General features: G+C 38.8%; 1 protein-coding gene across 1 annotated transcript; it reads left to right on the top strand.

The window, feature by feature from the left end:
* Positions 1–165: 165 nt before the first annotated feature.
* SEPSECS (Sep (O-phosphoserine) tRNA:Sec (selenocysteine) tRNA synthase) lies at positions 166–27,750 on the top strand. Its single transcript, XM_074147775.1, has 11 exons — positions 166–486; positions 1,961–2,115; positions 3,661–3,779; positions 3,868–4,026; positions 6,830–6,983; positions 10,957–11,059; positions 13,326–13,455; positions 13,577–13,668; positions 21,026–21,119; positions 23,088–23,178; positions 25,182–27,750. Exons 1-11 carry the CDS (start codon positions 373–375, stop codon positions 25,444–25,446), a joined length of 1,476 nt encoding a protein of 491 aa, XP_074003876.1. The 5' UTR covers positions 166–372; the 3' UTR covers positions 25,447–27,750.

Here is a 27,750-nt window from a genome sequence, read left to right as displayed (position 1 = left end):
CCGAGCGCGGAAAACGGAGACACCCCCCCCGCCCCCTTCCCCCGGCAGCTCCGGGCACAGGCCGCCGCGGCCCCCCGCAGCCTCCGTACCTCTGGTAGGTGCCGGCCCAGCGCTCCGCCCGCAGGCCGAGCCCTCCTGTTGCCTGGGCCGGACGGAGGCGGCCCCGCGGGCGGGGGTTCCCTCAGGGCGGCAGCCGGCGGCGGGGCGGCCCGGCCTCCCTGAGGGAGGGAAGGAAGGAAGGCGGGCCTTAGCGCTCCTCAGCGGCGCCTGCGCTGAGCCCTCCGCGCCTCTCCGGCGTGGAGCTGCGGGAGTCGGGGGTGGCCCCGTAGCTGAGGGGCTGAGCGGCGGCAGGACCCCCCCTTACCCCCGGCCATGAACGCGGAGAACTTCGGTTCCAGCGAGCGGCTGGTGACGGCGGCCTATGTGCGGCAGGGGGCGCAGGGCCGCCGGGCCCACGAGCTGCGGCTGCGGGCCCTGCTGGAGCAGGTAACCGCGACCGGTCCCGCTCGGCACCCGGGGAGCGGGGGGAAATCGGCGCTGAGCCTCCCCCGCGGGCGTGGGGCCCCTCAGGGAGCCGGGCCCGGCCGGAGCGCGCCCCGCAGAGCCCCGGAGCGCGCAGGCCGGGCTGGGCTCCGCGGAGAGCCGGGCCGCTCCGCCCCGCTGCTCCGGGGGGGAGTTTGCCTCCCCCTGTAACCCCGTGCCGGCGGGCAGGGGCACGACGCCGGTCCGGGAGAGCTCGGCTGGCCTTGCCGTAAGGGCAGAGGCCTTACGGAGCCCCAACATGAAAGGCCGCGTTTGGGAGTCAAAAGCGATAGGCTTGGGTTGTGCGTTTGCTGAGAAAGGCCCAGCAAACAGTTAAGGACGTTTTTCAAAGCAATAAGGTGCTAACATGTTGTTAAATGAGGTAAAAAACGATGCTTATAAGGTGCCAAAACGGTGTATCTCTTTGTCTCCAATGTACAGAAATCATTAAGCAATGAGTTCTCAAATGTTTCAGTTCTTGAACGTCTTTGGTCACATCATCCCCTCTTTCAAACTTAACTTTCACTGAATTTTCACTGAATTTCACTGAATTTTTAGAGTTGGAAGGGACCATAGAGATCATCTAGTCCAACTCCCCTGCTGAAGCAGGATTGCCCAGAGCATGCCTAGGCATATTTCATGTATGGTATGGTATGGCATATTCGTGGTATTTCATATCATACTTCAGAAATGAATTGGTTTTACTGTTACTGGGACATGTAAAAAAAGCTCCTGGACTGTTGAGCCGCTGTAGTAAAGCTTCATGGGTTTATGAGTACCTTTCCTCTGAGGATCTTTTCTGCAATTAGCAAAGATGAGCGCGGTTCTTAATGCTCCACACAGAAAAGAGCGTGTCTGCAAATTTTGACACGTTGTGCTCTATATTCCCCTTACAGAATATGGAAAGGAAACTATGCAGGTAGGAAGATGTGTTACAGATGAAATTATGTTTCCCTTCTGCTTATAATTAATATTTTTTAGTTCTATAATACCTAGTTCACTCCCTTTCATCCAGTTCTCTCTGTTGAATTCCTGTAGCAGTAGTTTCTTGTGTAGAGAATACATCAAATAATCAATCTATAGTCTTATAAAATCTATAGAGCAGTCTTATAAATCTATAGAGCAATTAGCATATATGTGCTGCAGTGATTTTGTGTCTAACTTAAAGAACAATTGAAAGTGAAAAATATCCCGACTGTTTTAATATCAGGATATACTAATGTAATTGCGCAAAATATATAGGAAGATAATTATTTAACTTTTCTTTGAATGCAGGTTTATAATGCTAGATAATATAAAACAGCATAATGAAAATACAAACTGCTGTTCAGCGTGGGAAAGAAGGGTAACATTAATCAAACAAGTTGCAAAAAGTTGTGTTTATTTTTAATTTGCAAGTTTGGTAGTTACCTTTATATAATTATTATTGTTATTAAAGGGAAAATGTCCTGAAGATGGATGGGATGAAAGCACCATTGAACTGTTTCTTCATGAACTTGCTATAATGGATAGCAATAACTTTCTGGGCAACTGTGGTGTGGGTGAGAGAGAAGGAAGAGTAGCATCAGGACTCGTTGCCCGAAGGCATTACAGGTACAAATTATTGGCAATTTGAATTATTCAGATTTATTACTACTGCTTTCAAATGACATATTTTATTGTGTCTTGTTATCTGAGACCTTGATAGCATTTGAGATAAAAAATACAATGCGATATTGCGTTGATACAACTTTTTGTATTGAATTTTAGTTAATAACTCATTGGAAAGTCTTGCATGAAACGAAATTCTTTTGTCAGGGTTATGTCCTGTATAAGCTTATAGCTGCAACTTAAGTCGTTGAGTTGACTGCATGCAAGGGAAACAGAGATCTTCCTGTTTTAAAATAATCCATTCATTACTTGCCTTTTTTAATATTGTTCAGTATTGTATCTATATGTTATTAAAAGCTACTGCATATTGTAGTTTTAAAGTATCAAACATTCCTAGTGAACAGCTATTTGTATTTTGTTGTACTCATTAGTATCTTTATCATGAGATTAGTTGATATGCACACGAAAACAGTCTTAGGGAGGATTGCTCCTTAGGAGGGAGTACATACGTGCAGAAAAGAACAAGTAGTAGTAGGAGAAAGCTGTTAAGAACATAGCAGCAGGAAGGAGGGGAGAAGATATTTTTGATGGAGTGAGGATTATGTGCAAGTTTCAATTAATTATCAAGTTATTGTTGATTTCAACGTGTAGCTTGAAATGGGGAAAAAATTAAGTTGTAAAATTATGCTCTAAGAAGTTCTGAACTCCATACGCTCATCAGACTGCATTTTACTCTATTGCTAAGAGAAAAGCAGAATTAAAGCCATAAATAGGTGTTACTACCTTACCTGAGCAGCCGCTGCATTTCAGCTACGGGTAAAGCAAGTTCTGTAAGCTTATATTTTATACACGATTTCAGGATCCTCCACTCCTGAAAGGTGCTAAATAATATCCAGCAGTTATAAGCACAGTATATAAGCATATTTTATAAAGGGAATGCAGAGAGAGATGGTTTTGCCTGATAGATAATATTGAATAGTAGAATGAGGTAGATGAAGTGACGATGTAGAAAAAGATGGGCAAAGTGATATATTAACGATGTTTCAGGATATTTTGTCACAGTATATGTTATTCTTTGCGTTGTGGAGATGAAGCATTTGTCAGGGGAGTATCTGTACAAGACCACTATGCCTATGGTGTGCTATTCTACAGGCAACTGATTTTTGTTTTCCATGGAGTTCTGTGTCTGAACACGTCAGCGTTTATCATGCTAATACAACACACATGGAGAAGTGCTGAGGTGCACTTTAAAAGGAAGCCTGCCAGATGTTAAAGGTGTTGCTACCATGGGTCTTCTCAAGTTTTTACTTGCATACTGGAACATTGTTAATCTACTGTTAAAAAAATTAAAATGACAGTTTCATACGAATGTATGTAGTTTGTTATAATGGAACTCACTGTAGCAGATATTGATATTGCACTGGATACAGCATTTTCCACAACTGTTTATCAAATTAAATTCTCTTCAGTCAGCAAGAAGTATTGCTTTGGGATGTGAAAAAAAAAAACCAAACTTGATGTATGTTTTCAACTTTTTTTGTTGTTTAGGTTGATCCATGGAATTGGAAGGTCAGGTGATATTTCTGCAGTCCAGCCTAAAGCTGCAGGGTCTAGCCTTTTGAACAAACTTACTAATTCAGTAGTTCTGGATATTATAAAGCTGGCTGGTAGGTATAAATCTGAAAATGTCTTTTATTTGTGAGGGCATGTCATGGGCTCTTCATGTTCATTTCTGACTTGTTTTCTTATGTGCAGGTGTCCGGACAGTGACCAATTGCTTTGTGGTTCCTATGGCAACTGGCATGAGTCTAACTCTGTGTTTTTTAACATTGCGGCACAAGAGACCAAAGGCAAAATACATTATCTGGCCACGTATAGACCAGAAATCTTGCTTTAAATCAATGATAACTGCAGGTAAGAAGCAGCTGACTGATTATGCAGTGTGTTCTTCTACCAGATACAAAACATCTTCTAGCAGAGTGATCAATTCATGTGCTTGGCAGTAAGATCCAGAAAAGGTCTAATGCGTGGTAGTTCTAAGTGTTTTATTTGTACGCTCCTGATTTGTAACGTGCAATCACACCATTCTTCCTAATGCCTTGTAAAACGTGGATGTATACTGAGGCACAGAGGTGTATACAGTAGTCAATAGAGTACACAACACTAAGGAACTTACACTTTACTCTGAGAGTGAGATACCTAATTTGCTGTCCTGATAATTATCTAAAACTAAGGCTTGTAGTTAAATTCTCTCTCTTAGATTTATGCAAAAAGCATATGTGTCCTAGGAATTGTGATCAGGTGACAAGCTGTCTGATTTGCACATTCTTTTCTTTTAGAGCATAGGAAGTGTTAGCTGCCCAATTTGTTTTTAATCTTGCAATGTCACTCGGCTCACTCAGGAAATGAGTTTGGTGCCTTTAATAGTTCAAACCTTAATTTCTCTCAAATCGAGTTCCTTGTTTACCAGTAAGCTAAGGGAAGAAGTCTGTCCCTGCACTGAAGCTGTCCCCTTCAGCAGACAGATGCGTGGGATCAAGGAAAGGGCAAGTAAGGGAGACCATAATTTTCCAGCTCAGTGCACATACCTGCAGGTGGTGGCATAGATTCTGGTCCTAGTTCCTAGGACATTCATTTTTTGCGTAAAAGAATCATTAGATAAAAATGACTAAACAATTGGAAGCAGGGACTGGATTCTGTCCAGGTAGGATGCAGAGGTGTTTAAAAGGAATCAGATCACAACAAATAAAACATGTATATAAGAAAAGTGGGGCTGTTTTTGGAGTATTGTGCCCAATTTAGAATATCAAGCTAAGGAAGTTACATTTATTGATGAAATAAACATTTATTGTGAGGAAATAAAATTGATCTGTTTTTTTAATAGGACAGCTATCACAAAATTAATTGAAATAATTATCATCTAAAAATAAGAGAGAAACAGGTATCAGATATGTAACAATTATCTATTAAATGCAATTTCTGTCTTCTAGATCACTAATTGAAAACCAGACTGGGGCTAACAATGTCAATAACATCATTCTAGTCCAAGTTCTTCCGTAGAGTTTGAGCTTCACATGTCAGTGTTAAGGCACAGTGTTGAGCCACGAAGGAAAAATTCACATAGCTGCTGCCGTGTTACTGCTTTGGAAATCACTCTTTCCCCCTTCTCCTTTACTTTCATTCAGTAAACTGAACATCTCTGTGTTTTTAAAGAAAGTAATAGTCACTTCAGCTCACATCATGTTGCTGCCATGTCACACCTGCTTGAGGATGGGAATATATGGTTTCCAGTGTTTTATTCTGTTTCTGATTTATTTATTTATTTGGAAGCTAGAAATTTGAGCAATTACCACAACAGGTGGAAAGAAAGAAAAACTCTTTAAGCACTAGGTTATGTCAACTGTGCCTTTGTCTAGCTGAATCTTGAAAATCTTTTGAGGATGGAGATTCCACAATCTCTCTGGATATCACTTCCAGTGCTGTGGTATCCTCCGAATGAAAAAAGCTTTTCTCGCTGTTTATTCTGAACTTCTCAAGCCAAAATTTGTTGCTGTTGCCTCTTCTTATATCCTGCCAATGAGAGTTTCACAGAATCACAGAATGATATGGGGTTGGAAAGGACCTCTGGAGATCATCTAGTCCAACCCCCCTGCCAGAGCAGGTCCACCCAGAGCAGGTTGCACAGGAACGTGTCCAGGCGGGTTTTGAATGTCTCCAGAGATGGAGACTCCACCACCTCTCTGGGCAGCCTGTCCCAGGGCTCTGCCACCCTCAAAGGAAAGAAGTTCCTTTGTAAGTAAGAAGTTTGGCTCTCTTGTCTTTGTAATTTCCTTTCAGGTGATTGGGAGCTGTTATAAGATACTCTCCTGAGCCTCTTGAGGCGTGACAAGTCTAGCTCTTACAGCCTTTTTTTCTAAGCTGCGAGCGCTCTACTGCACCTGTCTTGGTAGCCCACTGATGGACCCTCTCTGGCTTTTCAACATCCCTCCCAAGCAGCCCATTCCACAACTGGAAACATTCCAGCATTTAGAAGAATGGGATAACTTCTTTTTTTTTTTTTTTTTTTGAAACGTTTCTTCTATGTGTCCTTGAGAAACGATCTTACAAGGCTCAGCTGTTGTACATCTGAAATTAAATTCAAGCTTAAACTGGAAACTAAAAAAATTAAATAAAAGACTTGGGAAATAGCTTGGATTTTGATATGACAAAGTTCATTTTCAAAATGTCAAATGTAGACATTTTTATCTTTTAAGAAGTAACTTGGAAGTTTATAGATTGACTAAGGTAAAGGCTTATGATGAAAGCCTGTTCATAATAATCATTATTGCATTGCTACATCTAATGGCATCCTTTTGTAGAGAGACTGTTTTAGAATGCCCATATTTTCAAGAATGCCACTCAAACACTTTCTTTTTAATTGAGAAGGAAGAAGTTAATCTGTTTTTAAAACAATCTTCAAGCCTGTTGTTGTTGCACGCAAAGAACGTAAGGTAAGCTTTTATCTGGAGTCCAGTATTTAACAAGAATATTATTGTAGTTTTTAGTGATATTGACATTGTACAATAAACCAATTTAGGTATCTGTGTTCTTAATCCAAATCTGAAAGAATTTGTTAAAACAACAAAAGCAAGAAGAGCTTTCACATTTATACTGCAACTAAAACCCCACAATTAGTCAGAGATTTGATGATAAACATTAATTGCCTTTTTTTGGTCAGGTTTTGAGCCTGTGGTGATAGAAAACGTATTAGAAGGCGATGAGCTACGGACAGACATCGAAGCAGTGGAGACTAAAATCAAAGCTCTTGGCGCTGAAAATATTCTTTGTGTGCATTCCACAACGTCTTGCTTTGCTCCAAGGGTACCTGATAGGTAAGTAGTCTTTGTAAGAAGTGTGTGATTTGTTACTATTAAAAAAAACCAAAAAAATACAACAAACAAAAAACCCCTCCATGTTTTGAATGTTCATCTTCCTAAAATTGCTCGATTACTGCCAACAATTAGTAAAGCTACTTTAATCCCCTTGCTTAAGGAAAACGGCAGGCTGAAACAATGTTCCCCTTCCAGAAAAGTATATTGAAAAAGTGAGAATAATGCAGAAGGTTTTCCTTCTGTCGTGTAACTGAGGTTAATGATGATCTCTTGTGGTGGAATGAATGTCATTTTGGCAGTGGTTTTCTTATCGTTTCATGGAAGTAGTAAAAGTAGACTTTCATAGAAACATAGTCCCGGAAATGTAGTTACATAGCTAATGCCACATTTTAATGTTAGCGTTGCATTTTCTACTCTTCTCCTCTAGCCAATGATGAATTTTCCTAAGCTGTTAATACAGTTTAAAAAAAAAAAAAAAAAGAAAAAAGTTACAGCTAAATTTAAAATCTTTGCTTGAGTTACTCTTTCCTGTATTATACTGACATTTATAGAGCTAATTAAGATACACTGATGTAAGGAAACTCTGGGAAGCATCTAGGGCAGATGTGCTGAAGAAGTATAACATATGATTTGCCCTGCTGTAACTTAGCTTGGCTTGGACATTTGCTGCCTGATTGCATGATGCTGCTGCTTGTAATTTCCAGCTGTTAAATCACCATTAAAATAAGCTTAAAATAAGTTGCATTATTTCCTAATATTATGTGTCCATATACATAACTTCCATAGTTGCTATGAAGGTGGCATTCAAGCATTAGCTGAAGCTGAGATGAACTTTATGGTTGTGGATGGGAAATAGAGTATCCGAGACATTATTTCAACATGTAGCTTGCTTAGGAAATACTTGAAAAACTTCTCAATCTGAAAATCACGTGTTGGAGTAGAATTGCCTAAAATACTTGATATATCGAGTCATTTGTCCAAACTGAGACCAGTGTTACTCGCAAAACCTGCTTTCTCTATTTTTTTATGCATACAAGTATCAAGAAGCAAATTCCTTAGTTTTTACAATTGAACAGGTATATTTTTATGGCTTTGTATGTAGTACATTGAAGTATAAGATATTAGTAACGTCTTTTTTTTATGTGGTTTTAAATGTAGTGTCTCAGCTGTTCCACTTCAACTGTTTTTAATTTATCACAAAATTGAAAAGACTTGTGTTTAGAGTTCCTCTGCAGTGCATGCTTTTTTGTTAATTACTTTGTTATCTGGGAAATTTAGTTAAATATTTGCAAGTGTAGGAAAGAAAGATTATTGACTCTGCAGCATGGCAAGTAAAAATGTGTTTCACTCTGTTTTCCTACCTTTTAAAAAAAACCCAGTATTTATCATATGTTAACCCAGTTGCTAGAGAGAAGTTAAAACCGTATAATTCTGTCAGAATACTATGAACATTGCTTGAAGTTGACTTGCAGATTTATTGGCTAACTTAAATCACAGCTATCAGAATTGAATGGTCTATTTTATAGCTTGGGTAAATGAATCTTTTCCTTATCTGCCTCCACTTTTTGACATGTGATTGTTTTGTTCTCTGCAACTAAGAGATGAATTATTAGGTAGTGGCACTGTGTTATGATATACCACAGATACAGGAGGATTTGAAGGCGCTTTCTATTTAAAGGATACTGTCAACTATTGAAGGCCATAACGTTCATCTTCCTACAGGAAGGAAAATTCCGTGCAGCGTTTCTGGAGGGTACCATTTTAAATGTCTGGTTTTAAATATCTTGCATTTCTAAGGCTTTGTTTAGTTGTGGTGGTGACGGTTTAAAATTCTAAGTGGCTTAGGATTGGTAAAAGGTGAGGGTAAGAGTTTTACACCTGTGTACCTATAGCTTTCTTTTGAGGTATTTAACTTTATGGGAACCATTCACCAGTGTATAAACCGCCTTCCTTGGAGAGACATCAGTTCTCAGTCTTTTAGCTGCTATTCCTGGGAGTTGTCTCAAAAACTACTGTACTTAAGAGAGAACTAAAGGAAAAAAACCTGTATTTTTCAGCTGGGTTATGTACTTAGAAGAACTCTGTATCTTACTTTATGTTACTAAGTAACATGTTACTAATGTTACTTTAATATTAGAGGGAAGAGCAAAGCTTTCTTTTCATGAACTTTCACAAGCAGGAGAGAGAGAATAAATTGGAAAATATTTCTGAGAGTCCTATTTGTGACTTTGAGGAACTTGAGTAGTAGCCAAACTTATATTAATGCTTTATTTTTCTGATATGACTAACAGTACTTTTAATAGTTCATTTTAAGCCTTGGAAGCAGACAAGTGCTGAGTGTTTGCTTCCCTGGCATAATCACATGTGCTTTTCAAACTGTAGCACTCTCATCCTGCATTGTAATATGGATCTAATTGTTCAATAGAGTATTTTTAGGAAAAATAATCATAGCACTACAACCTCTATGTTTCCAGTTTGGTGAAATTCTCTACCTGCACTTGAAAAGAAGGGTGTAAGAGGGGAACTGATTCCCTTTGAGTCTCTGTGGAAGGTGAGGAAAGAGTTTGATTAAGATCAGCAGATCAGAAGGCAAAAACTTTGCCCGGTGTAGTGTTATGTTTCCTGAAGTATTCTGTTAATGTTGCATAGTTCAGGATTCAGGATGTTGATAAATGTGACAAATTATTGGACATGCAACTCCTGACGAGTATCTTGACTGCGGAAGATCAATCCGTACATTATACTACTGGTGTTTCCCAATCACGAAATCCTTGTGATTTCTTTAAGAATAATAATGGTAGTGATGATGTTTTCCTAAGGATTCGGGTTCTGAAAATTTAATCTGAGGTTTGCAGCTGAATTCTGCGTTACAAAACAACACCAGGCAATGTAATAGAAATAGAATGCAAGGGAATGTCACCTCTTGGAAAATGTTTTCATACTCCGTCACATTTTATATGAATGTCAGTAAATTACAGTGAGAAGCTGTACAGAAGGAGATAGAGTGAAAATGTATTGGAGATTTAGAGTTCACCGATTTATTGGTTTTAAAATATTACCTTTATCATCACTTTAAATTACTACGTATTTATTTTTTCAAATAGATTTTATTTCTAAAATATATTTGCAAGTCTGGGGAAAATAAAGAGGTTTTTTAAAAAAATCAAGCATGATTGGAGTGCTTTGAAAAAGTGTACTAAGTACATGTATGTTTAAAAGGCTGAAGACCCTTACCCAAAATGACCTACGCCCCCACATAATTCTTAGTTTGACTGAGAAATCAAGCCAGGCAGAGCTCACTGTGATTTCAGGGATTTCTAAAGGCAAGGGAAGAGTTGTCTTTATTTCTGAGTAAACAGTTGGACAAAGTTTTGATTTGTTCATCTCCACATTGAATTCTTTTAGGGTTCTCCATTCCTTTGAAGAGTATCTCTCTTCTGATAATCAGTTTATATGAAATACGCAAGTGAGATTTCAGCCAAAGGATTGAAATATTAGTTCTTTGAAATAAACAGAAGGATGTAAAAACTTCCTGTTATATGATGCTTTTGTTTCCGAGGACACACCGTGGAACTTCCATTAGGCCATTTTCAGGATGAATATTAGAAGAAAAGGAAAAAAAAAAGTGTGAATAACTAAAGCTCTGATAGTTATCGTTAAAGTAGTATAAAAGAAATGCTTATACGTGAAGCGGAATGATTTGGAATCATTTACCGGTTTCCAAACAAAACTTTCAGTGAAGCATGAAAAATTTCAGCCCAGGTCAACAATTTGTAGTGTGTATAAAAGCTAACAGAATTTTCTTCTTAACCTTTATAGCTTAAGGTGACACGTGCTATCTTGAGGTACTAAGCAAAAAAGTTTCTTTTCTCATTCTGACCTCCTTGCAGACCTCTCAGTCTTTTAATGGTCTGATTTGTAACACGAGTTACAGTTATTAATGATTCTCTAAATTACAATTTTATGCTCATAGGCTGGAGGAACTGGCTGTGATTTGTGCTAATTATGACATTCCTCATATTGTCAACAATGCCTATGGAGTTCAGTCTTCAAAATGTATGCATCTCATCCAGCAGGTAGGAGCTGTGTATTTCCAATACTAATTCTTTTAACAAATATAAGTAAATCTCTGATTGTAGACAACAGTAGCAAATTTTATTGGGTGTTTCACAGCTTTGCATGTCTGATATTTGAAAAATTTTCTAAGAGAGCACAGCAGAGGGAAATAGAAATTTAAAATAATATTTGTTATTTTTTGTATTGTTATATTTGTATTGTTATATTTTGTTGTTATATATTGTTATATTGTATTATTTAATACATTTGTTATTGCTATGTGCTTTTTATGTATTAAAACCCAATTTATTTGAATTTTGCTTATGTTGAAGTGTTTTTCATAAAATGTCCTTAGTAAGCTTTCTTAAAATGTTTCATAAACTTATTAACTAAAATTAAAATAATGGATCACACTTGAATAGGGATTAAGCCTTCAACAGAAAGCAAATTACAGGTTTTCAGTTGAAGGTACAAGATTCTACAGCAACACTTTATAGGCGTTGTTGCTGTTAAAATACTGTTGGCAGACAGAACGACTGAGGAAACTGGGTTAGGTTCCACGTTGTGTTTGAAAATGTTTAATTTCTGTTCCTGTTTAGTTTGAAAAGGAGGTTGCTTAATATCTGACATCACCTGTGAAACTAAGAATTCTTGCATTTTTGCTCATTGCAATGTACGTGTTGTTTTATCAGTTTCTCTTTTTTCTCTGTTGCCCGTATCAAAATATTAGGAGGATTTATTTTTTTTAGCAGGATCCAGGGGATCCTGAACTATTACGAATTTAAAATATGCTGGCCTTTTTTTTTTTTTTTTTTTTTTCTAATCCAGAAGACATTATGTTATTAACCGAGCACAGGCCAACTTGGTGTATAATTATGACAGGAACATCTTGTTGGCATTTCTAAGTCTTGAGAGACCAAAGGAATCTGACAAAACTTGGAAGTGACAGGGGAAATAGAAAATGCTTTATTTGTAATGTACTTGTTACTTATTTATTGTATTTATCTTGCACAAGTTTAGTGAAATTCTGACACGAAGGGGGTTGTGGAATTGCTGAGTTTTACTGCCTGAAATGTATCTAATGATAATCTTTTCAGGCTACAAAGCTACAAATAGAGCTGTTGCTGTGTTGGCTCCTGGATAGGTTGTTTGGGGGATTTTTTTGTTTGTTTGTTCTTTGGTTATGCAAATGTATACATTTAAGCTCTGATTTGTTTTACGTTTATTTACAAAAATGTGTTTCCTGTGCTAGAAAATGTCCTGCCTATGAGAAGTAGTTATTATTGAATACTTAGGAATGTGTACATGCTGGGCACAGTGTGAACAGAACTTGCGAGAGTTATCACAGTAAAGAGCTTTTGAGACCATTTCATTTGTCATGCTTCTCCTCTGGTGGTCTCCTGTCAATTAAATCAAATGATGGCTGCTGGCATTCATCTTCCCATCAAAGAGCTGACAAACTCAGAGTGCTTCTTCCCATCTCCCATGCACTAAGCTATTAAAATACAGAAATAATAACTGTGGTTTAGTTGGATCTGCTTTTTTTCACTATTTTTGCCATAGCTATTAACTTTGTTTCTATTTCTTGGTTTTAGTATGTAGTGCTTTGTGTATGTATTTGAATATGCTTTAATATGTATGTTCTTTAGGTTCTGTTATGCTGCATACTTTTTAATTGTACAGTTCACAGTAGCATATTACTCAAATTGAAGATGTAATGCAGAGCCTACATTTTTTCCTTTAAGAATATCTGAGCAGCCAGGTTTGCTTTCCGGGAAGTGGGGAAATCTGCTACAGGAAGTTACCTGGATCTTAATTTTGCAAGCAGCATTATAAATCGACTCGTTTCAATGCAAATTTATACATGTGTCAAGAACAATCTTCTTTGCCAATGAAGCATTTACCTGTAGCCCTTTACTGTGAGAATCTGGGAAATGTTTTGGGTTGGACAATTTTAACTGTGTAATTCCCATTAAATTCCCAGGGTTTTCTTTTTGGCTGTTGTTGAAAATAAGCTACACTTAGACTTGCAGGAACTAAAATCAGTGTTTTAAATCATAGCAAAATAGGAATTTGTAAGGTAATGTGTAAGCAGACAGTAGTAATAATACTGGACAATGCTAAGAAAGGGTCATATTAATATTTTTAATTTTTCATCACAAAGAATATCTGAGAGAGTTTCAGAAATTATATTTATTTCGGTTACATTGCTGTGTAATTATGATGTTTCCTTTTTCCTAATATATGCTGTGGATTATGATTTTTTTGTTTTCCTTTTTGATAAAGGGTGCTCGAGTAGGCAGAATAGATGCCTTTGTTCAGAGCTTGGACAAAAATTTTATGGTTCCAGTAGGTGGTGCTATCATTGCTGGCTTCAATGAGTCCTTCATTCAGGAGATCAGCAAAATGTATCCAGGTAAGTAATTCACAGACTGATTTAATCCATACAAAATAACTGTAGAAAACTTGATTATCAGCTTTCTTTCACATTAAATTTATTTTTGCCAATTTTGTCTGTATGTTGGGGTTTTTTTCAGGAAGAGCATCTGCGTCTCCTTCCTTGGATGTCCTCATTACGCTTCTGTCTCTAGGTGCCAGTGGCTACAAACAGTTACTGAAAGAGAGAAAGGTAAGCTTTTTGGCAAGCAGCACTTTCTTAAGTCAGCTGTTAACAAAGTCTTGTTGCAAAACTGCTTTGTGTAGTAAATCCAGTTTCTGTCTAGAAAGCCATCGAACTTCTGAGCTCCCAGCTCTGAATCTGGAAAAGCAATATGATATGATTATTTCTTGGCTTAGTGATGCTCTAGAGTGAGCACGATTTCCGTGTTGTTTTCCAAACCAGAAAGCTAAGTGGAGATCCTGGACTATCTTGTGCAGTATTCCTGTTTGTTGTTCTAAAGTGTGACCAATACAGTAGAATTTTGCCCACAAAAGCTTAATCTGAGAAGCACTGTGTTGTGTTATCATGGTCACACTGCTTCCACGACTAAAGAGTAAGATGAGACCACCAGAGGTAACCCAGGGGTTTCTGTTCTTCTTTGTTTGGCCCTATTGTGCCTTTGTGCTATGATAATGTTTAATTAAATGTTTGTGTACAGCATTCTCTGGAGAATCGTGGCTTCTGGTTAGGTTATAAATACTGTGCATGGCCACGAAAAGAGAAGAATGCTGCCATTTAAGGTATTCACCTAGATCCAGAGCTAGGTGTCTTCTCTGCTGCTCACAGACTATATGTTTTATGTTGGGTGTAACTCCATTGCACAAACATTTGAGTGGTCTGAGGTTGGAACCTGTACATCTTGAGTTGTCCTTAATTCTGGACATAATACAGGCCTGATTTGGTATCTGTATATTAACACAGAGGGTTCTCTTTGTAGAGGGTTTTAGATAAGGAAATGCTGTGAATTAAGTGCTGTTAATAGTTTTAAATCATGCATGATCTGTTCCACTATTTTATTTAGAAACTATGCTCCAAACATTTCCTGCTGACAGCTTTCTGATGGCTCTGGCAGGGCAATAATGCCGGGTGCTGTGACTTGTTTCTACCTACTTCTAGAGGCATCCAGAAATTCTGCACTGCATTTGAGTTCCCCTAGGAATAGTTAGAAAACCAAACCAGCTCAGTGGCCTTACCACAACTAAGGAGCGATCTGTGCAACTAAAGTGAAAACGTGGCTTATGAAACACTGAAAGCGGTTACCACTATTGCTGCTGTTGCAATACAGTTTCTAACATTTTATTTTGGACTGTTACCGTGTGTGGTTTGTGTCTCCATTAAAAGCAAATTGTATTTCCCCCCCCCCCCCCCCTTCACTCTCGTCTCTAAAAGGATCTCAAGTGAATTTATCGTGTCTTCTGCAAAGCTGATTTTGATGTCAGATTTACACTGGTAGCAGATACATAATGGGCAGTATAAATATTCTCCAAGTCGTAAATAATAATCCTTTCATAAATAAAATTTCTTAATGAATAGCTGTATATTTTGAATCATGCCACTTTCTTGGAAGTAAGAGTTCTCCAGTGAATAAAGCATTATATTTTTACAACTTCAGGTCTTTTTATTTCAAATGTGAGTATACTCTATAAACGCAGCCTTATATATGGCATAAATATGTTTCTTTTATTGGATTTGCTGTAGAAATAGAAACCTTTTTTTTTTCCTTAAATCTGTTTGTTCCTGAATTGTAAAAATGTAATAGTGCTAGTTTATTGCCTGTGCTGTGTGAAAGCAGAGGCAGAGCTATTAGGCTCCCAGCAGGAGCTATTTATAGCTTGACATTGAGTACTCCTTTCTATATCGGTGCAGCTACACCTACTCACACAAAAAATGAGCTATAAAAAACTTTCAAGTATTCTTTTTTTTTTTTTCCTTTCTCTTTTTACCTTATCCTTATTCACATGGGTGTTACTTCAGGTTATTTGAGCTCAAGCCAGAAAGACCAGAATATTACTGAGGGGAGATTAATCTCCCACAACCAAGGAGAAGAATAGGCTGCCCAGTTGTTTTTTTTGGTTTTTTTTGTTTTTTTTTAACACGGATGAGCCATTTAATATAGGAAGGGAAGAGATTAAATGAGGCAGAGGAGCGTGTACGTGGAGTGGGATTTTTGGACAAGCTGGCAGTCCTGGAGCGTGCAGTGGTGCGAGGGTATGAGATTGTTATGATATGAGGGGGTAAAATGGTGCAATGGGTCTGAGGACAGAGGAGCCAAGGGAGTAGCACACGCATGTTGTCCAAGTGTCTGGATAAAGGTGGCCATATAGGAAAGCTTAATAAGGAATGTTTTCAACAGTTGTATTTAGCCTAGATGTCTCCAGAGAAAGGATGGAAGAAGGCTATCAACAGTAATGTCTTCTCACTTATTCCAGTTTTTCAGTGTTCCGTTTTATATGGTTATGTGGTGTTTAGAACAATGGTTTTCTGATACCAGTAGGGGCTTCTAGGTCACTTTGTAGTGCAGGTAACGACACCTGATCCATAATCAAATTTGTTAACATCCTTGCTTTTAAAGAACTCATAACATTACGTAAAGGTTATGGTTTCGCAGCAACTCCTTTGATTTCCTCAGCACAGGTTATGTTGTGTCTGATATTCTGTATTGCCAGGTCTTAAAACTCTCTATTTTCATGTATGTTTTTGTGTGTCTGAACCAGGCCACGTGCAGCAAATATAGCAAATGACATAAACAGTAGATTTCAGTTGTCACCTCAGAACTACTGGAGAGCGGGGACCCTACGTTCAGGGTTTACATTCAGGACCCTACATATCAGGTTTAATATCTATTAACTATTTTCCAATGTAGCCCATATAATCCATTTAACTAATTATTGCATTGGTATTATTGAAGGGGTGATGGCTTCATTTTGTTGTCAGCAGTTATAGATTTCCTCATTAGACTTTCCTTAACAGTCCAACATTCGAGATAATTCTGATTTTCTTAAAAGTATTTCTGTGTTACTTGGACACGATGGAGATTTTTATATCTGTATCCATCTGTCCGTGTACTTTCTAAGAGTGATTAACTGGAGTAATTTGTATGTCCTTAGGGAGTATGTATCTAAAATATTTAAAAACACACTGAATGGGAGGAAATTACTTGGTTTTTACAATTCAGTAAAATACTGGGCTTACATTTCGTGGTTTATCATTGATGTAATTATTCCGATAGGAATAAATTATTTGTACAGTTCAGCATGAGTTTATATTGCTGCCCTAGTTATGATTGAATTTAAGAGAAAAGCCATTTAATGCTGGATATTAAAAATGTAAAAAACCAAATATTCTTACAAAAAGACAGACATTTGTTACTCTCTTGGTTGTTGGTTGTTTTTTTTTTTTGTCTAGTCAGTTTGCTACTCTGTAGTTTGTCAAACGTGTGGGAATATTGCAGGATTTTCCTCATGTGAAATATGTGGAACCATATTCACATTTTAGAGTGGCTGGAGGCAAGGTAATTTACTGAATGTAATCGTTATTGTGTAGTTAAACAGATGCCGAGTATGAATGGAAGCTTTTAAGAGGCTTACGTACTCCAGTCATGTATTGGACAGGTGTGGCCCACGAGGAGCCTGACCTCAAAGTTTTGGAAGTGCTGAAGAGAAAATGTGTTGATCCATGTTGTTGAGAAAGAGACCTTTTAAAAAAAAAAAAAAAAAAAAAAACAAATATGGTGATTGACAGCATTAGTCTTACCATGTCAGATGGGCAAGGCTTCTGGGCAGTTCCTGTTAGATTACTTTTATATGCTATGCAGATTTAAAAGGTTCTGTAATTAATTTCGTATTTTTAAAACTTTCCACAAACTGCTACGTGGCTGTTGGTTGAGGACAACTTATCTTTTCAGATGAAAGAGGGAGGAAGGCAGATTGGGAGTCTGAATAAGCTGGGTGCTTGGAACCAGCTGGGATAGCTTCAACCACACACAAAAAGTTTTCTGGCCTTCAGCAGTTGTCCCCCTGTCACCTATCATAGAATCATAGAATGGTTAGAGTTGGAAGGAACCTTAAAGATCATCGAGTTCCAACCCCCCTGCCATGGGCAGGGACACCTCCCACTAGAGCAGGTTGCTCAAAGCCCCATCCAGCCTGGCCTTAAATACCTCCAGGGATGGGGCAGCCACAGCTTCTCTGGGCAACCTGTTCCAGTGCTTCACCACCCTCACAGTAAAGAATTTCCTCCTAATATCTCATCTAAATCTCCCCTCTTCCAATTTAAAACCATTACCCCTTGTCCTGTCACTACATCTCCTGACAAAGAGTCCCTCTCCGGCTCTCCTGTAGGCTCCCTTCAGATATTGGAAGGCTGTTATGAGGTCTCCCCAGAGCCTTCCCTTCTCCAGGCTGAACAACCCCAGCTCTCTCAGCCTGTCAGTCCCTGATTGGGACTAATGGCGTATTTAGTAACACCATCTTCTGCTTTTTCTCTGGAGTTACTACCTTTTTCCTTACTTCTTTCCCTCTAGTTATTTTCATTTGGAAGAAGAACAGTACCTGTCACAATGGAGCAACAAATGGAGTCACCCATGTTAGTGTAGGTTCTATTAAAAAAAATAGGTTTATAATGTAAATACAGTATGATTCAAATATTTTTAATTATTATTACAAAAACTCATGAAAATATTTTTGTATACATATGTGGAAGTAGGCCGTTTTGTCCAAATAATTGAGTCAGTTGGCACATTTGATGCATACACCATTGTTGACTTGGTTTTTTGTATTTTTTTTAAGGTATTTTATTGTTTTAGGTGCTAGAAAGATCAGAATAAGAGCAAGACATTTTCACATAGTTTAACATTCATTTCGCTAGCCTGGTGAGGCTCGGGGTAAGTTTCTAAGGGGAAAGAGTGAATTAAATAATGAAACTTAACTGACATTTAGTGCTTGAGTTGTTCAATGCAACTTTAGCATAATATTTAACTTCATTGGAGAGAACTTGAGTGCCTACCACAGAAAATCAATTATGTGAGAGCTCATTTGTATATAATTGCTTTGGGTGCTTATAAATCTTCCACGAAATAGAAATATTTTATAATAGAGGTTGGTTATAGATTTGACCTCACAAAAATATTGCTTTTTCCTTTTTTTTTTTGGGAAGGCTGTTAATCTGTTTTGCAACAAACTGCTTAACTTCTGAAACTAAAGTACCTAGAGGGCTTCCAATGGAAAGATGCAAAATAGTGTCACTCATAAAAATAAAAAGTTTTAAATTTGTGTTCAGGTTTTTTTGGTCAAACTGATGAAAATACATGCTTGGATTTATTTAATTTTTTGGCCATCTTTCCATTCTCCCTTGTTTTAACAAATTCCTGTGTATGTAAAGGCTCATCTAGTAACCTAGGTATTTAACCTTAATTTAATTTAATACATTTATACAGTGTGATATAATACATTTATATAGTGTAATATAATACATTTATACTGGTTATACCAGCTTGCAGTCCTTTCAGTAGTAAATGCTGTAAGAAATACAACAGAGAATTCCTGAGATACAAGATTCAAAAATTAATTACTTGGGAATTTGTTCCTGTTCCAGCACAGGTTTTTCTCAGTACTAATTTTACCAATGATATCTCCATAGTAGACGCAATTTATGTATATTTCTGTAATACTTTGCTTCAGCTGTAGAAGTAAATAGCCAGCAGAGGGAGCACAAATTAATTTATGATTCGGATTCAAGAAAAATATTAATAAAATGGCTAACACTTTGGTGATGTTTAGTGTGGAAAGCAAATAAATGAGACATGTGTTTATACTCAGTGAGGGACCAGAAGGAAGGCAGAAGTGCCTGAACACTTGCAACATGAATGTTTTTCAACTTAGGCAAGTGAACTATAAATAAATTGATGAATGGAAACCATAAAATCACTTGATTTGCAAATACCTCTGAAAAACAAGAGTGATTATTCACAAATTTCAGGTTCTGATAATTAACCATAGCTGCCTCCCATAAGTTTTGTTGTTGTTCCAAGCGTTCCAGAAGCTTTTATGCTCTTGTTGATAGCTGAATCGATCATCTTAAATTCATTTAGACAGTAACGCGGTACTTTTCCCTCTCTGGCAGGATGCGTTCCATGGTGTTGGGACGAGCCAGTCAGGAGCTGTGTTACTTTGGTCACTCATTGGTCATGAGACTGGGTCCGCTGCAGCGGCTCAAGAAAAGCAGCCGTAACAATTCTTTTAACTCAGCTCCCACAAAGCTCGTTTGGTTTCCTAAGGCCTTCGGGAGGTTCTGCTCAAAAACATAATTTTGCTCACGAGCTGTAATTTGTATCTGTCCGAGTGCACAGGTCAGAACGGGATACTGGTCTACAAACAGGAGAGGCGGCTCTATTTAAAGAATGAAAAATCACTTGTCAGGCTCAGACATTGATGAGGATGCTGAAACAGGCAGTCACGTTGAAGCAGACGAGGAGCACGATCTTTATGGCCAGAAAGAGGAAAAATCTGGTGTTTAGTGTCTTTTAAAAAGACTACGCAGCATCTGTACCATTTTGCTAGTTTTTATGAGAGACTATGCATTAAAAAGGATGGAAAAGAAGCCAAAGAATACAATAAAAAGAATGGTGTTTATTCTCACTCTGTCCGTGTTTTGAGCTGATGTGTGAAGAGGAAGATATTAAACTAAGGAAGACCATGAGCAATTATCATAGATTTCTGCCAGGGAAGAGGAAGGAAATAAAAAAGGGATGAAGTAAGAGAAGCAGACTTCTGTGTGCAGCGTGACTTGTACCTGAGCCAAAACGTTTATGAATCTCAGTTTGATGACGCTTTACAATAAAGGTGCAGAAATTGAGGTATCTTTGTTCTTCAGGAGGGGTTGGTTCCAGGAAGAGGACTGGCTAGAGGATAGAGCTGAGGTTTCAGGAGAGTATATATCATGTGAAACAAAATACATTCAGATGTGTGTTCATAGCCTTCTTGAGAGACTGTCTTGCTGTTTCCATGCAGAAAAAAGAAGTCTGTGCACCAGTGGTAATTGTGATACTGTGAACAGAGTAACAAAATGCACTACTTTTAGTCTGAAACGTATTAATAGAGAGAAAACAAATTAAGGAGCGATTTGCTGTAACATGGCCATCTGTGGTGGTGGCGGTTCCTTCTCTATGGCTCGGGGGGCTACTGTGGGGGCAAGCTGTTGCCGGAGTGGGGTGGGGTAAGGCCTGCTGTGCAATGGGAGTCTCTTCAAGATTTTTACCTCCCTTGCTTTTAGGCCCAGGGAGAGAAGGACTGACATCCCAAGCACATATATTAGACAAGACAGAGAGCCTTGTACCAGCTTGAGGGGGAAGGAGAGGGTTCAGGAAACGGAGTTTGTTCCTTTATAGAATGATTTCAGAGAATTGTCTCATCCACTTACTTGATACACATGAAAAGAGGATCAGCTGGACACCTGTGGGATATAATGGAGACTTAACAATTTCATGAAATAGGTACTGTTTTCTCGGTTTGACAGCTAATAACGAAAATATTGCATCCTTTTTTTCCAGGAGATGTTTTCCTATCTTTCAAGTGAGCTGAAGAAGCTGGCAGATAGCCACAATGAGAGACTGTTAGACACACCACATAATCCTATTTCCTTAGGTAACCGTTGTTTTTTTACCTTTTTTCTTTTTTTAAAAAAATTCTAGTATACTGTGCATTCATAATGCTCTTTCACATACAGTTCCTATATATTAAATATTGTTCACTGCCCTCCACTAAATAGTTCTTAGGCTGATACGAAAACTTTGAAGTAACCTACTATAAAAGCAGAGTAGTGACTTGGGCCCTTTATTTTTTTTACAAAATTGCTCTTGTTCAACGTACTCATTTATTATAATCAAGGCAGGCATGTTAGCATGTAGTAATACATTTATAAATAAGTAGATTTAAAAAAAAATTAGAGTATAATTATTTTACCCATCATCTTACAGTGCCGTAAAAGAGATTATGGAATTCCTACTCAAGATATTTGTTCTAACCAAAAATTCTGCTGAATCACAGAATGACAGAATATTTTTGGTTGGGTGGGACCTTTGAGATCGAGTCCAACCAACAACAAAAAAAAAAAAACCAAAACCAAAAAATCCCAGAACACCAAAACCAAACCAAAACAAATGCCCACAACCTCACCCCACCCCACCCACAAACAGACACAAACCAACAATCTCGGCCACTAGAGCATGCCCTGAAGTGCCATGCCTACACGCTTCTTAAATACCTCCAGGGATGGCGACTCCACCACCTCCCTGGGCAGGCTGTTCCAGTGCCTGACCACCCTCTCAGTAAAGTAATTCTTCCTGATATCTAATCTAAACCTCCCCTGCCGCAACTTCAGACCATTTCCTCTGGTCCTGCCATTATTCCCTTGGGAGAAGAGGCCAACACCCACCTCTCTACACCCTCCTTTCAGGTAGTTGTAGAGGGCAATGAGGTCCCCCCTCAGCCTCCTCTTCTCCAAACTAAACATGCCCAGTTCCCTCAGCCTCTCCTCATATGACTTGTTCTCCAGACCCCTCACCAGCTTGGTGGCTCTCCTCTGGACACGCTCCAGCAGCTCAGTGTCCTTCCTGTAGTGAGGGGCCCAGAGCTGAACACAGCACTCGAGGTGAGGCCTCACCAGTGCCGAGTACAGAGGCACCATCACTGCCCTGCTCCTGCTGGCCACGCTATTCCTGATACAGGCCAGGATGCTGTTGGCTTTCTTGGCCACCTGGGCACACTGCTGGCTCATGTTAAGCCAGCTGTCCACCAATACCCCCAGGTCCTTTTCTGCTGGGCAGCTTTCCAGCCACTCTGCCCCAAGCCTGTAGCGTTGCCTGGGGTTGTTGTGAGCGAAATGCAGGACCTGGCACTTGGCCTTATTAAACCTCATCTCATTGGCCTTGGCCCATTGATCCAACCTGTCCAGGTCCCTCTGTAGAGTCTGCTGACCCTCAAGCAGATCAACGCTCCCACCTAGTTTGGTGTCATCTGCAAACTTACTGAGGGTGCACTCAATCCCCTTATCCAGATCATCAATAAAGATATTAAACAAGACCGGCCCCAAAACTGAGCCCTGAGGGACACCACTGGTGACCTGCCGCCAACTGGATTTTACCCCATTAATTACAACTCTCTGGGCATGGCCATCCAGCCAGTTTTTTACCCGGTGAGGAGTATACTTGTCTATGCCATGATTCGCCAGCTTCTCCAGGAGAACGCTGTGGGGGACGGTGTCAAAGGCCTTACCAAAGTCCAGGTAGACAACGTCCACAGCCTTCCCTGCATCGAGAAGGCGGGTCACATGGTCGTAGAAAGAGGTCAAGTTGGTAGAAAGAACACCAAAGTAATGTTGCCTACCTGTGCAAATCTGCCTTACATAGTGTCTAACCAAAGAAGTAATCTATGATAGCTTGTGGGAAAATTAAAAATTATGAAATGTAGTATTTGGATTTATTTTTTTCTTTATATCTGAACACAAATATTTGGCTAAACATTTATTGTTGGGAAACAGCTTGTCCTCTGTGGTCCTTCTCTGGAGAAAAAGCAGCTTTGTAGTAGTTTTAACCTGACCTTTTGTTACTTCAGCAATGTCACTGAAGAACCTAGATGAAAATAATGATGTTGCTGTTACCCAGCTTGGATCTATGCTTTTCACAAGACAAGTTTCTGGAGCAAGGTGAGGATGCTATGATTTTTGAAAAATTTGGGGTGTTCCATTAGCATGTATTTTATGAAATCCTATCGTATTTGTGTTGTACCAGTTGTCTCATGATTGCAGTCTGACAAGAGTGAGTCAGAGAGTAATACACCCTTCTTTATCAGTTATCTACTAATAACATCTACCTGCCTGAGTTAGGCCCCCTTTGTTAGGCTAAATAGATAATCTATGCCCATTTAATTTAGTGTCATTATTCCCTAGTACCCCTTGGTTTCATGCAGTTTCCAGCTGTTGCCTGATCTTATAGTTAAGTTGTAAGCTACTTAGGGAAGATCTTAGTTTTGTTTATTGCAGCACAAATATGGTTGTGCTGGATGTCAGGGGAATAAGATTTAATACCCTATATAGCTTTTTGTCATATGGAAGAAAATCCTGCTTTCTGGAACTAATTGTGCTTAAAAAAAAATTAATTTTTTTTTTTTGTAGATCTACAACCTGAACCAGTCTGAGCTAAATTTATTCTTACAGACATTGGTAAATGGAAATGCAAGCCAAATAATTTTTAATGATTTTGATTTAAACCTTTTAGAAGAGCAGAATGATTTAAAATTTGTTTTGGCAGGATTCCTTAATCTGAATATTACTGCTGCCATGCTAACTTCTGCCATAGACTTAATGTCATTTTTTTTGTAGCAGAGCTGAGTGTTTTCACATCAGAAGGTATGCTTCATTAGCTTGGATTATTCCCCTTCCTGCACCGATGAGTGACAGTAAATCTATATGTACTGTAGTTAGATGCTCTTTTTAATTTGCCTGTCCTAACCTTGGCTTGTCCAGCAATTTCAGCCATCTTTGGCTGAAAATGATTCAAGAGGTTCAATTTTTGAAGTTAAAACTCTCCAATTCTTTGCCTGATGCAAAGGTTTCAGGTTTTTTCCTGTTTTTGCGTTAAGTAATTCTTTTGTAGTATATACACTGTTTGACCTGGCATTTCAGCGAATTTGAAATGTTATGCTTGTGCTGAGTGTCGGCGGTAGGAATAGCAACTCCCTACTTCACGAGAACACAGGCTTTTGCATAACCTGTGGTCTTGCACGCTTGCAGAGAGGAAGGAAAGATCTCCTAATCCCGGTGGCATTTGTCTGAATGCAGTTTCTTTTCCGAACTGCGGGGAACGTCTCTATAGAGGCAGTAAATTCTTATCAATTGATTGGTGTTAACAGCTTGTGAAGGTTTTAACTGTGGCCACAAGGCAAGTTGTTTCTTTAACAAGTAAGGATGTGGATTAGGGTCTTGATTTATCGGGGAATGGATATCTACTGAAAGTGCTGAGAAATAGGGTGTAATAGGTAGAGGTTCTTAGTATTAGGAAGAGGTAAAAGCGGTAGCAAAAAGTGTCCACTACAAGGAGGGAATGAATAGGGGTTAATATCACAGGATGGGGGGGAAGGGAGGTGCAACAGAGAGGAATGGATAAGAGGAAGTTGGGATCCTGAGCCCCCTGAATCACTGGAACCCAGACGTTTTTGGTCTACAGTACGCTGTGCCACGCACATCTGTTCTAAGGCTGCCATCAGTAAGGGGATCCCTGCAGGACTCAGGGTCACCACATTCCCCAAGGAGGGGTGAACAGACCCAGATCAGAGACAGAGCAGGTCAGATAATTCGGGCTTGTTATGGGATAGGAAAGTTTGCTGCAGATGTCTTTTTCCCCTCACACTGGGGAGCTCATAAATACCCTTAATGAAGACCCTAGTAATTTATCTGAAGAGGGGAAGGGACATAGGCATATGTACACAGAGTCGAGCTAATTCAGGATCTGCTACTACTGGCACTCGTAGTGATGGTTGGGCACTACTTCGGAGGATGCCTGATCTCAGCCTGCTTACAGTCCTTCATTTAGAGTTAGCAGATATTACACTGTGTGGGAACAGTTGTGTAAATGTAAATGTGTTCATCATAGTGAAACACATAAAATATCCAAGGCATCTTTAACTGAATCGTGCTCTTGTTTATTTCAGGGTTGTTCCCTGTGGGGCTGTACAAACAGTGAATAACTACACTTTTAAAGGCTTTATGTCACACACAAATGACTATCCCTGCGCTTACCTCAATGCTGCCTCAGCAATCGGAATTAAAAAGCAAGATGTAGATGTGTTCCTAAAAAGACTCGACAAGTGTTTGAAGGCTTCTAGAAAAGAATCAAAGAAAGAAAAAGGTGTAAATGAAATAAGTAATTCTAATGCGGGCACAGAACAACTTGAAGACCAGAAGATACAGATTTAGTAACATGGGAAGATGCGCTTTTGTTCGACGTGTGTCAGGTTTGTATCGGGTTAGCACTGTGAATCTGCAGCGGAGAAAATCTATTCCTGATCTGAAAAAATACTTGGGTGAAAATACCAAAAAATACTTGGGTGAAATTCAGCTTTAAAGAAAGTAGGTGATATTCCCTCCAAGACAGAGGGCCAGGCGCAATTTTATTGCAGTGCATAAATGCACTTAATATCTGCCAAAGTAAAGCTCTGCATTCATAAAGACCTTGAGCTGGCCTTTCAGTCTGTGGGTGACTTATTTGGAACCTGGTGTTCAGCAAATCACAGAATGCTTATTCACATATTCTTGATTAACAAGATTTTCTGTGGCAGTGATTGAATTCCTTCCCAGCTATAGGCCATCCAGCAAGAAATGGTTCACTGCTATCAAAATATCTGTTTCTCATCAGCATGCTTGCCAATTTTCATTTAATTTTCAAAGATTTATGTAAGTGTTGGGGTAGGCCTTACTAAATACAGTGTTAAAGCTGCATAAGAAAATGGTAGAGTTGGAACACTAGTGTTTGCAGGTGTTCTCACCTCTCAAGGACTCTCTAGAACAAAGCCGCCCTCAGTGGCAAAGGAAAACCTAGAATACCTCATGTCCTGTCAGCTCTTGGAAACATTCGCGTAGTTCAGCAACCCGAAGGAATTTATTTTAATGATGAGAGCAAGGGGTTGTGGAGCGGAGAGGTACAGTTGTCTTTTTTTTCTTCTTTCTTTCTTTCTTTTTTCTGTTTCATCTTTTCTTTGATCGGGTGATCAGGTCAGAGTGCCACTGAAAAGAAGGAACGCCTTGTGGGATTAATGCAGCGGTTTCAAGAGCCAGTGAGACCTGAGGGTACTTTAGCATTTTTAGTCCATTGTTTTTTAAAATTCATAGACTTGCCTTTCTGAAGCGTCTCCTGCCATTGGCGCTTTTGCTCCTGTGGCTGTTGCTGATTTGAATTCATTAAGCAACCGGGAGATTCAGAGTCCATTCCTGAAACAAAGCTTCCATATCGCCAGAATGACAGTGCTGTAGGTTGCAAAACTTCCAGTTAATTATTCTTAAATGCAGTGACTACGTTGTATGTAGTTTTTATGTCATTTGCTGTTCAAAGTGAGCTTAATGCTCAAAGACAAGTTCTTTGTCTGTTTGTAATGTAGTCATTCTTGGGGTGCCACAATTAATGAGTTCTAAATGTCAGGAAATACTTGTACAAACACATCCGAGGAGAAATGTAATATAATTTGACCACTGAGTCATTGTGGCTATAAGGAGATTTATTTTTTTTTAATTGAGAACATGCTGTGCCTCAGTTTTTCCAGTCAATAAATCTCCTCCACAAGGTTGGGAGTCAAAACTCTGCCCCAGAATTCAGTATATTGGAGGAGCCGGTGAAAACCACAATGCCTTAGTGATACCTTTCTTCCTGGTTCTCGATCCTGCTGTGCTGTGCCTGGACGAGTATAAATTATTGATTTAGATGACTAAGTCACAGAATGCAGACATTAGAGCTATTGTCACGAGAGTTTAGGGAGGTGCGTGGTGGCAGCTAAAATAAGCATTTGATGAATAACACCCTGAAACTGAATAAGGAAAACAGCGGTTGCATTCTCTGAGAGGAAGAAACCTCTACCTTTTATGTTCTCCTAACAAATTGTCTGCTGCAACTAATTCACTCACTTCTACTATAAATTGAACTGCTTTCTCAGGTAGTGTTTTTGCTGTCTTCGAAATGCTTCCCATTTGAAGTGAAAGCTGGAAATTTCAACAAATCTCTATAAACAAGTTTGGTTTGATTTTTGACCTTTTAAACTTTTTTTTAAACAGTTTGAGATGATGGCTTTAATTGGAAAAAAAACCTCACATTTTTAATTCATGTGTCGTTACATCTCTTTGCAAATCTCAGTGACGCCACCCGAAGTCAGGAAATTAAAACTATTTTGAGAAATCTGTCCTGTCATGATGTATAAACTTTTGAACGAAATGTTTGTGTTATGTTACTTTGGTAAGCTGCTGTACCAGTTTTCCATTTTGTTTGCTCATTTTGTCCCCTTAAATGTCTTCAGTTAATATTAAATTTTTAGAGATGAAAGCATTCTATAATGTCACTATAAATAAAATGAAATTTTAAGTAATTCGAAAGGCAATATAATTTCAAGTAAATGGAGAATATTTGGTTATTTAGGAGATTCAGTAGATAAAAAATATTTTTCAAGAAAGAGTATAAATCACTTATTGTCTATTCACTAACGTCTGTAATAAAGTAGTGAAATAATATTGGAACAT

This window comes from Numenius arquata, chromosome 5 (genome assembly GCF_964106895.1).
Source record: "Numenius arquata chromosome 5, bNumArq3.hap1.1, whole genome shotgun sequence".
NCBI lineage: Eukaryota > Metazoa > Chordata > Aves > Charadriiformes > Scolopacidae > Numenius > Numenius arquata.
Note: the sequence above shows the minus strand (reverse complement) of the source record. Positions and strands in the feature narration are given on the sequence as shown.

What these genes read in the sequence shown, in the direction of transcription:
- SEPSECS (XM_074147775.1), top strand. Translation starts at nt 373, where the DNA reads ATGAACGCGGAGAACTTCGGTTCCAGCGAGCGGCTGGTGACGGCGGCC. An exon ending in TGCGGGCCCTGCTGGAGCAG is followed by an intron (nt 487 to 1,960) that starts GTAACCGCGACC and finishes TTGTTATTAAAG; the next exon opens with GGAAAATGTCCTGAAGATGG. An exon ending in GCTCCAAGGGTACCTGATAG is followed by an intron (nt 6,984 to 10,956) that starts GTAAGTAGTCTT and finishes TTATGCTCATAG; the next exon opens with GCTGGAGGAACTGGCTGTGA.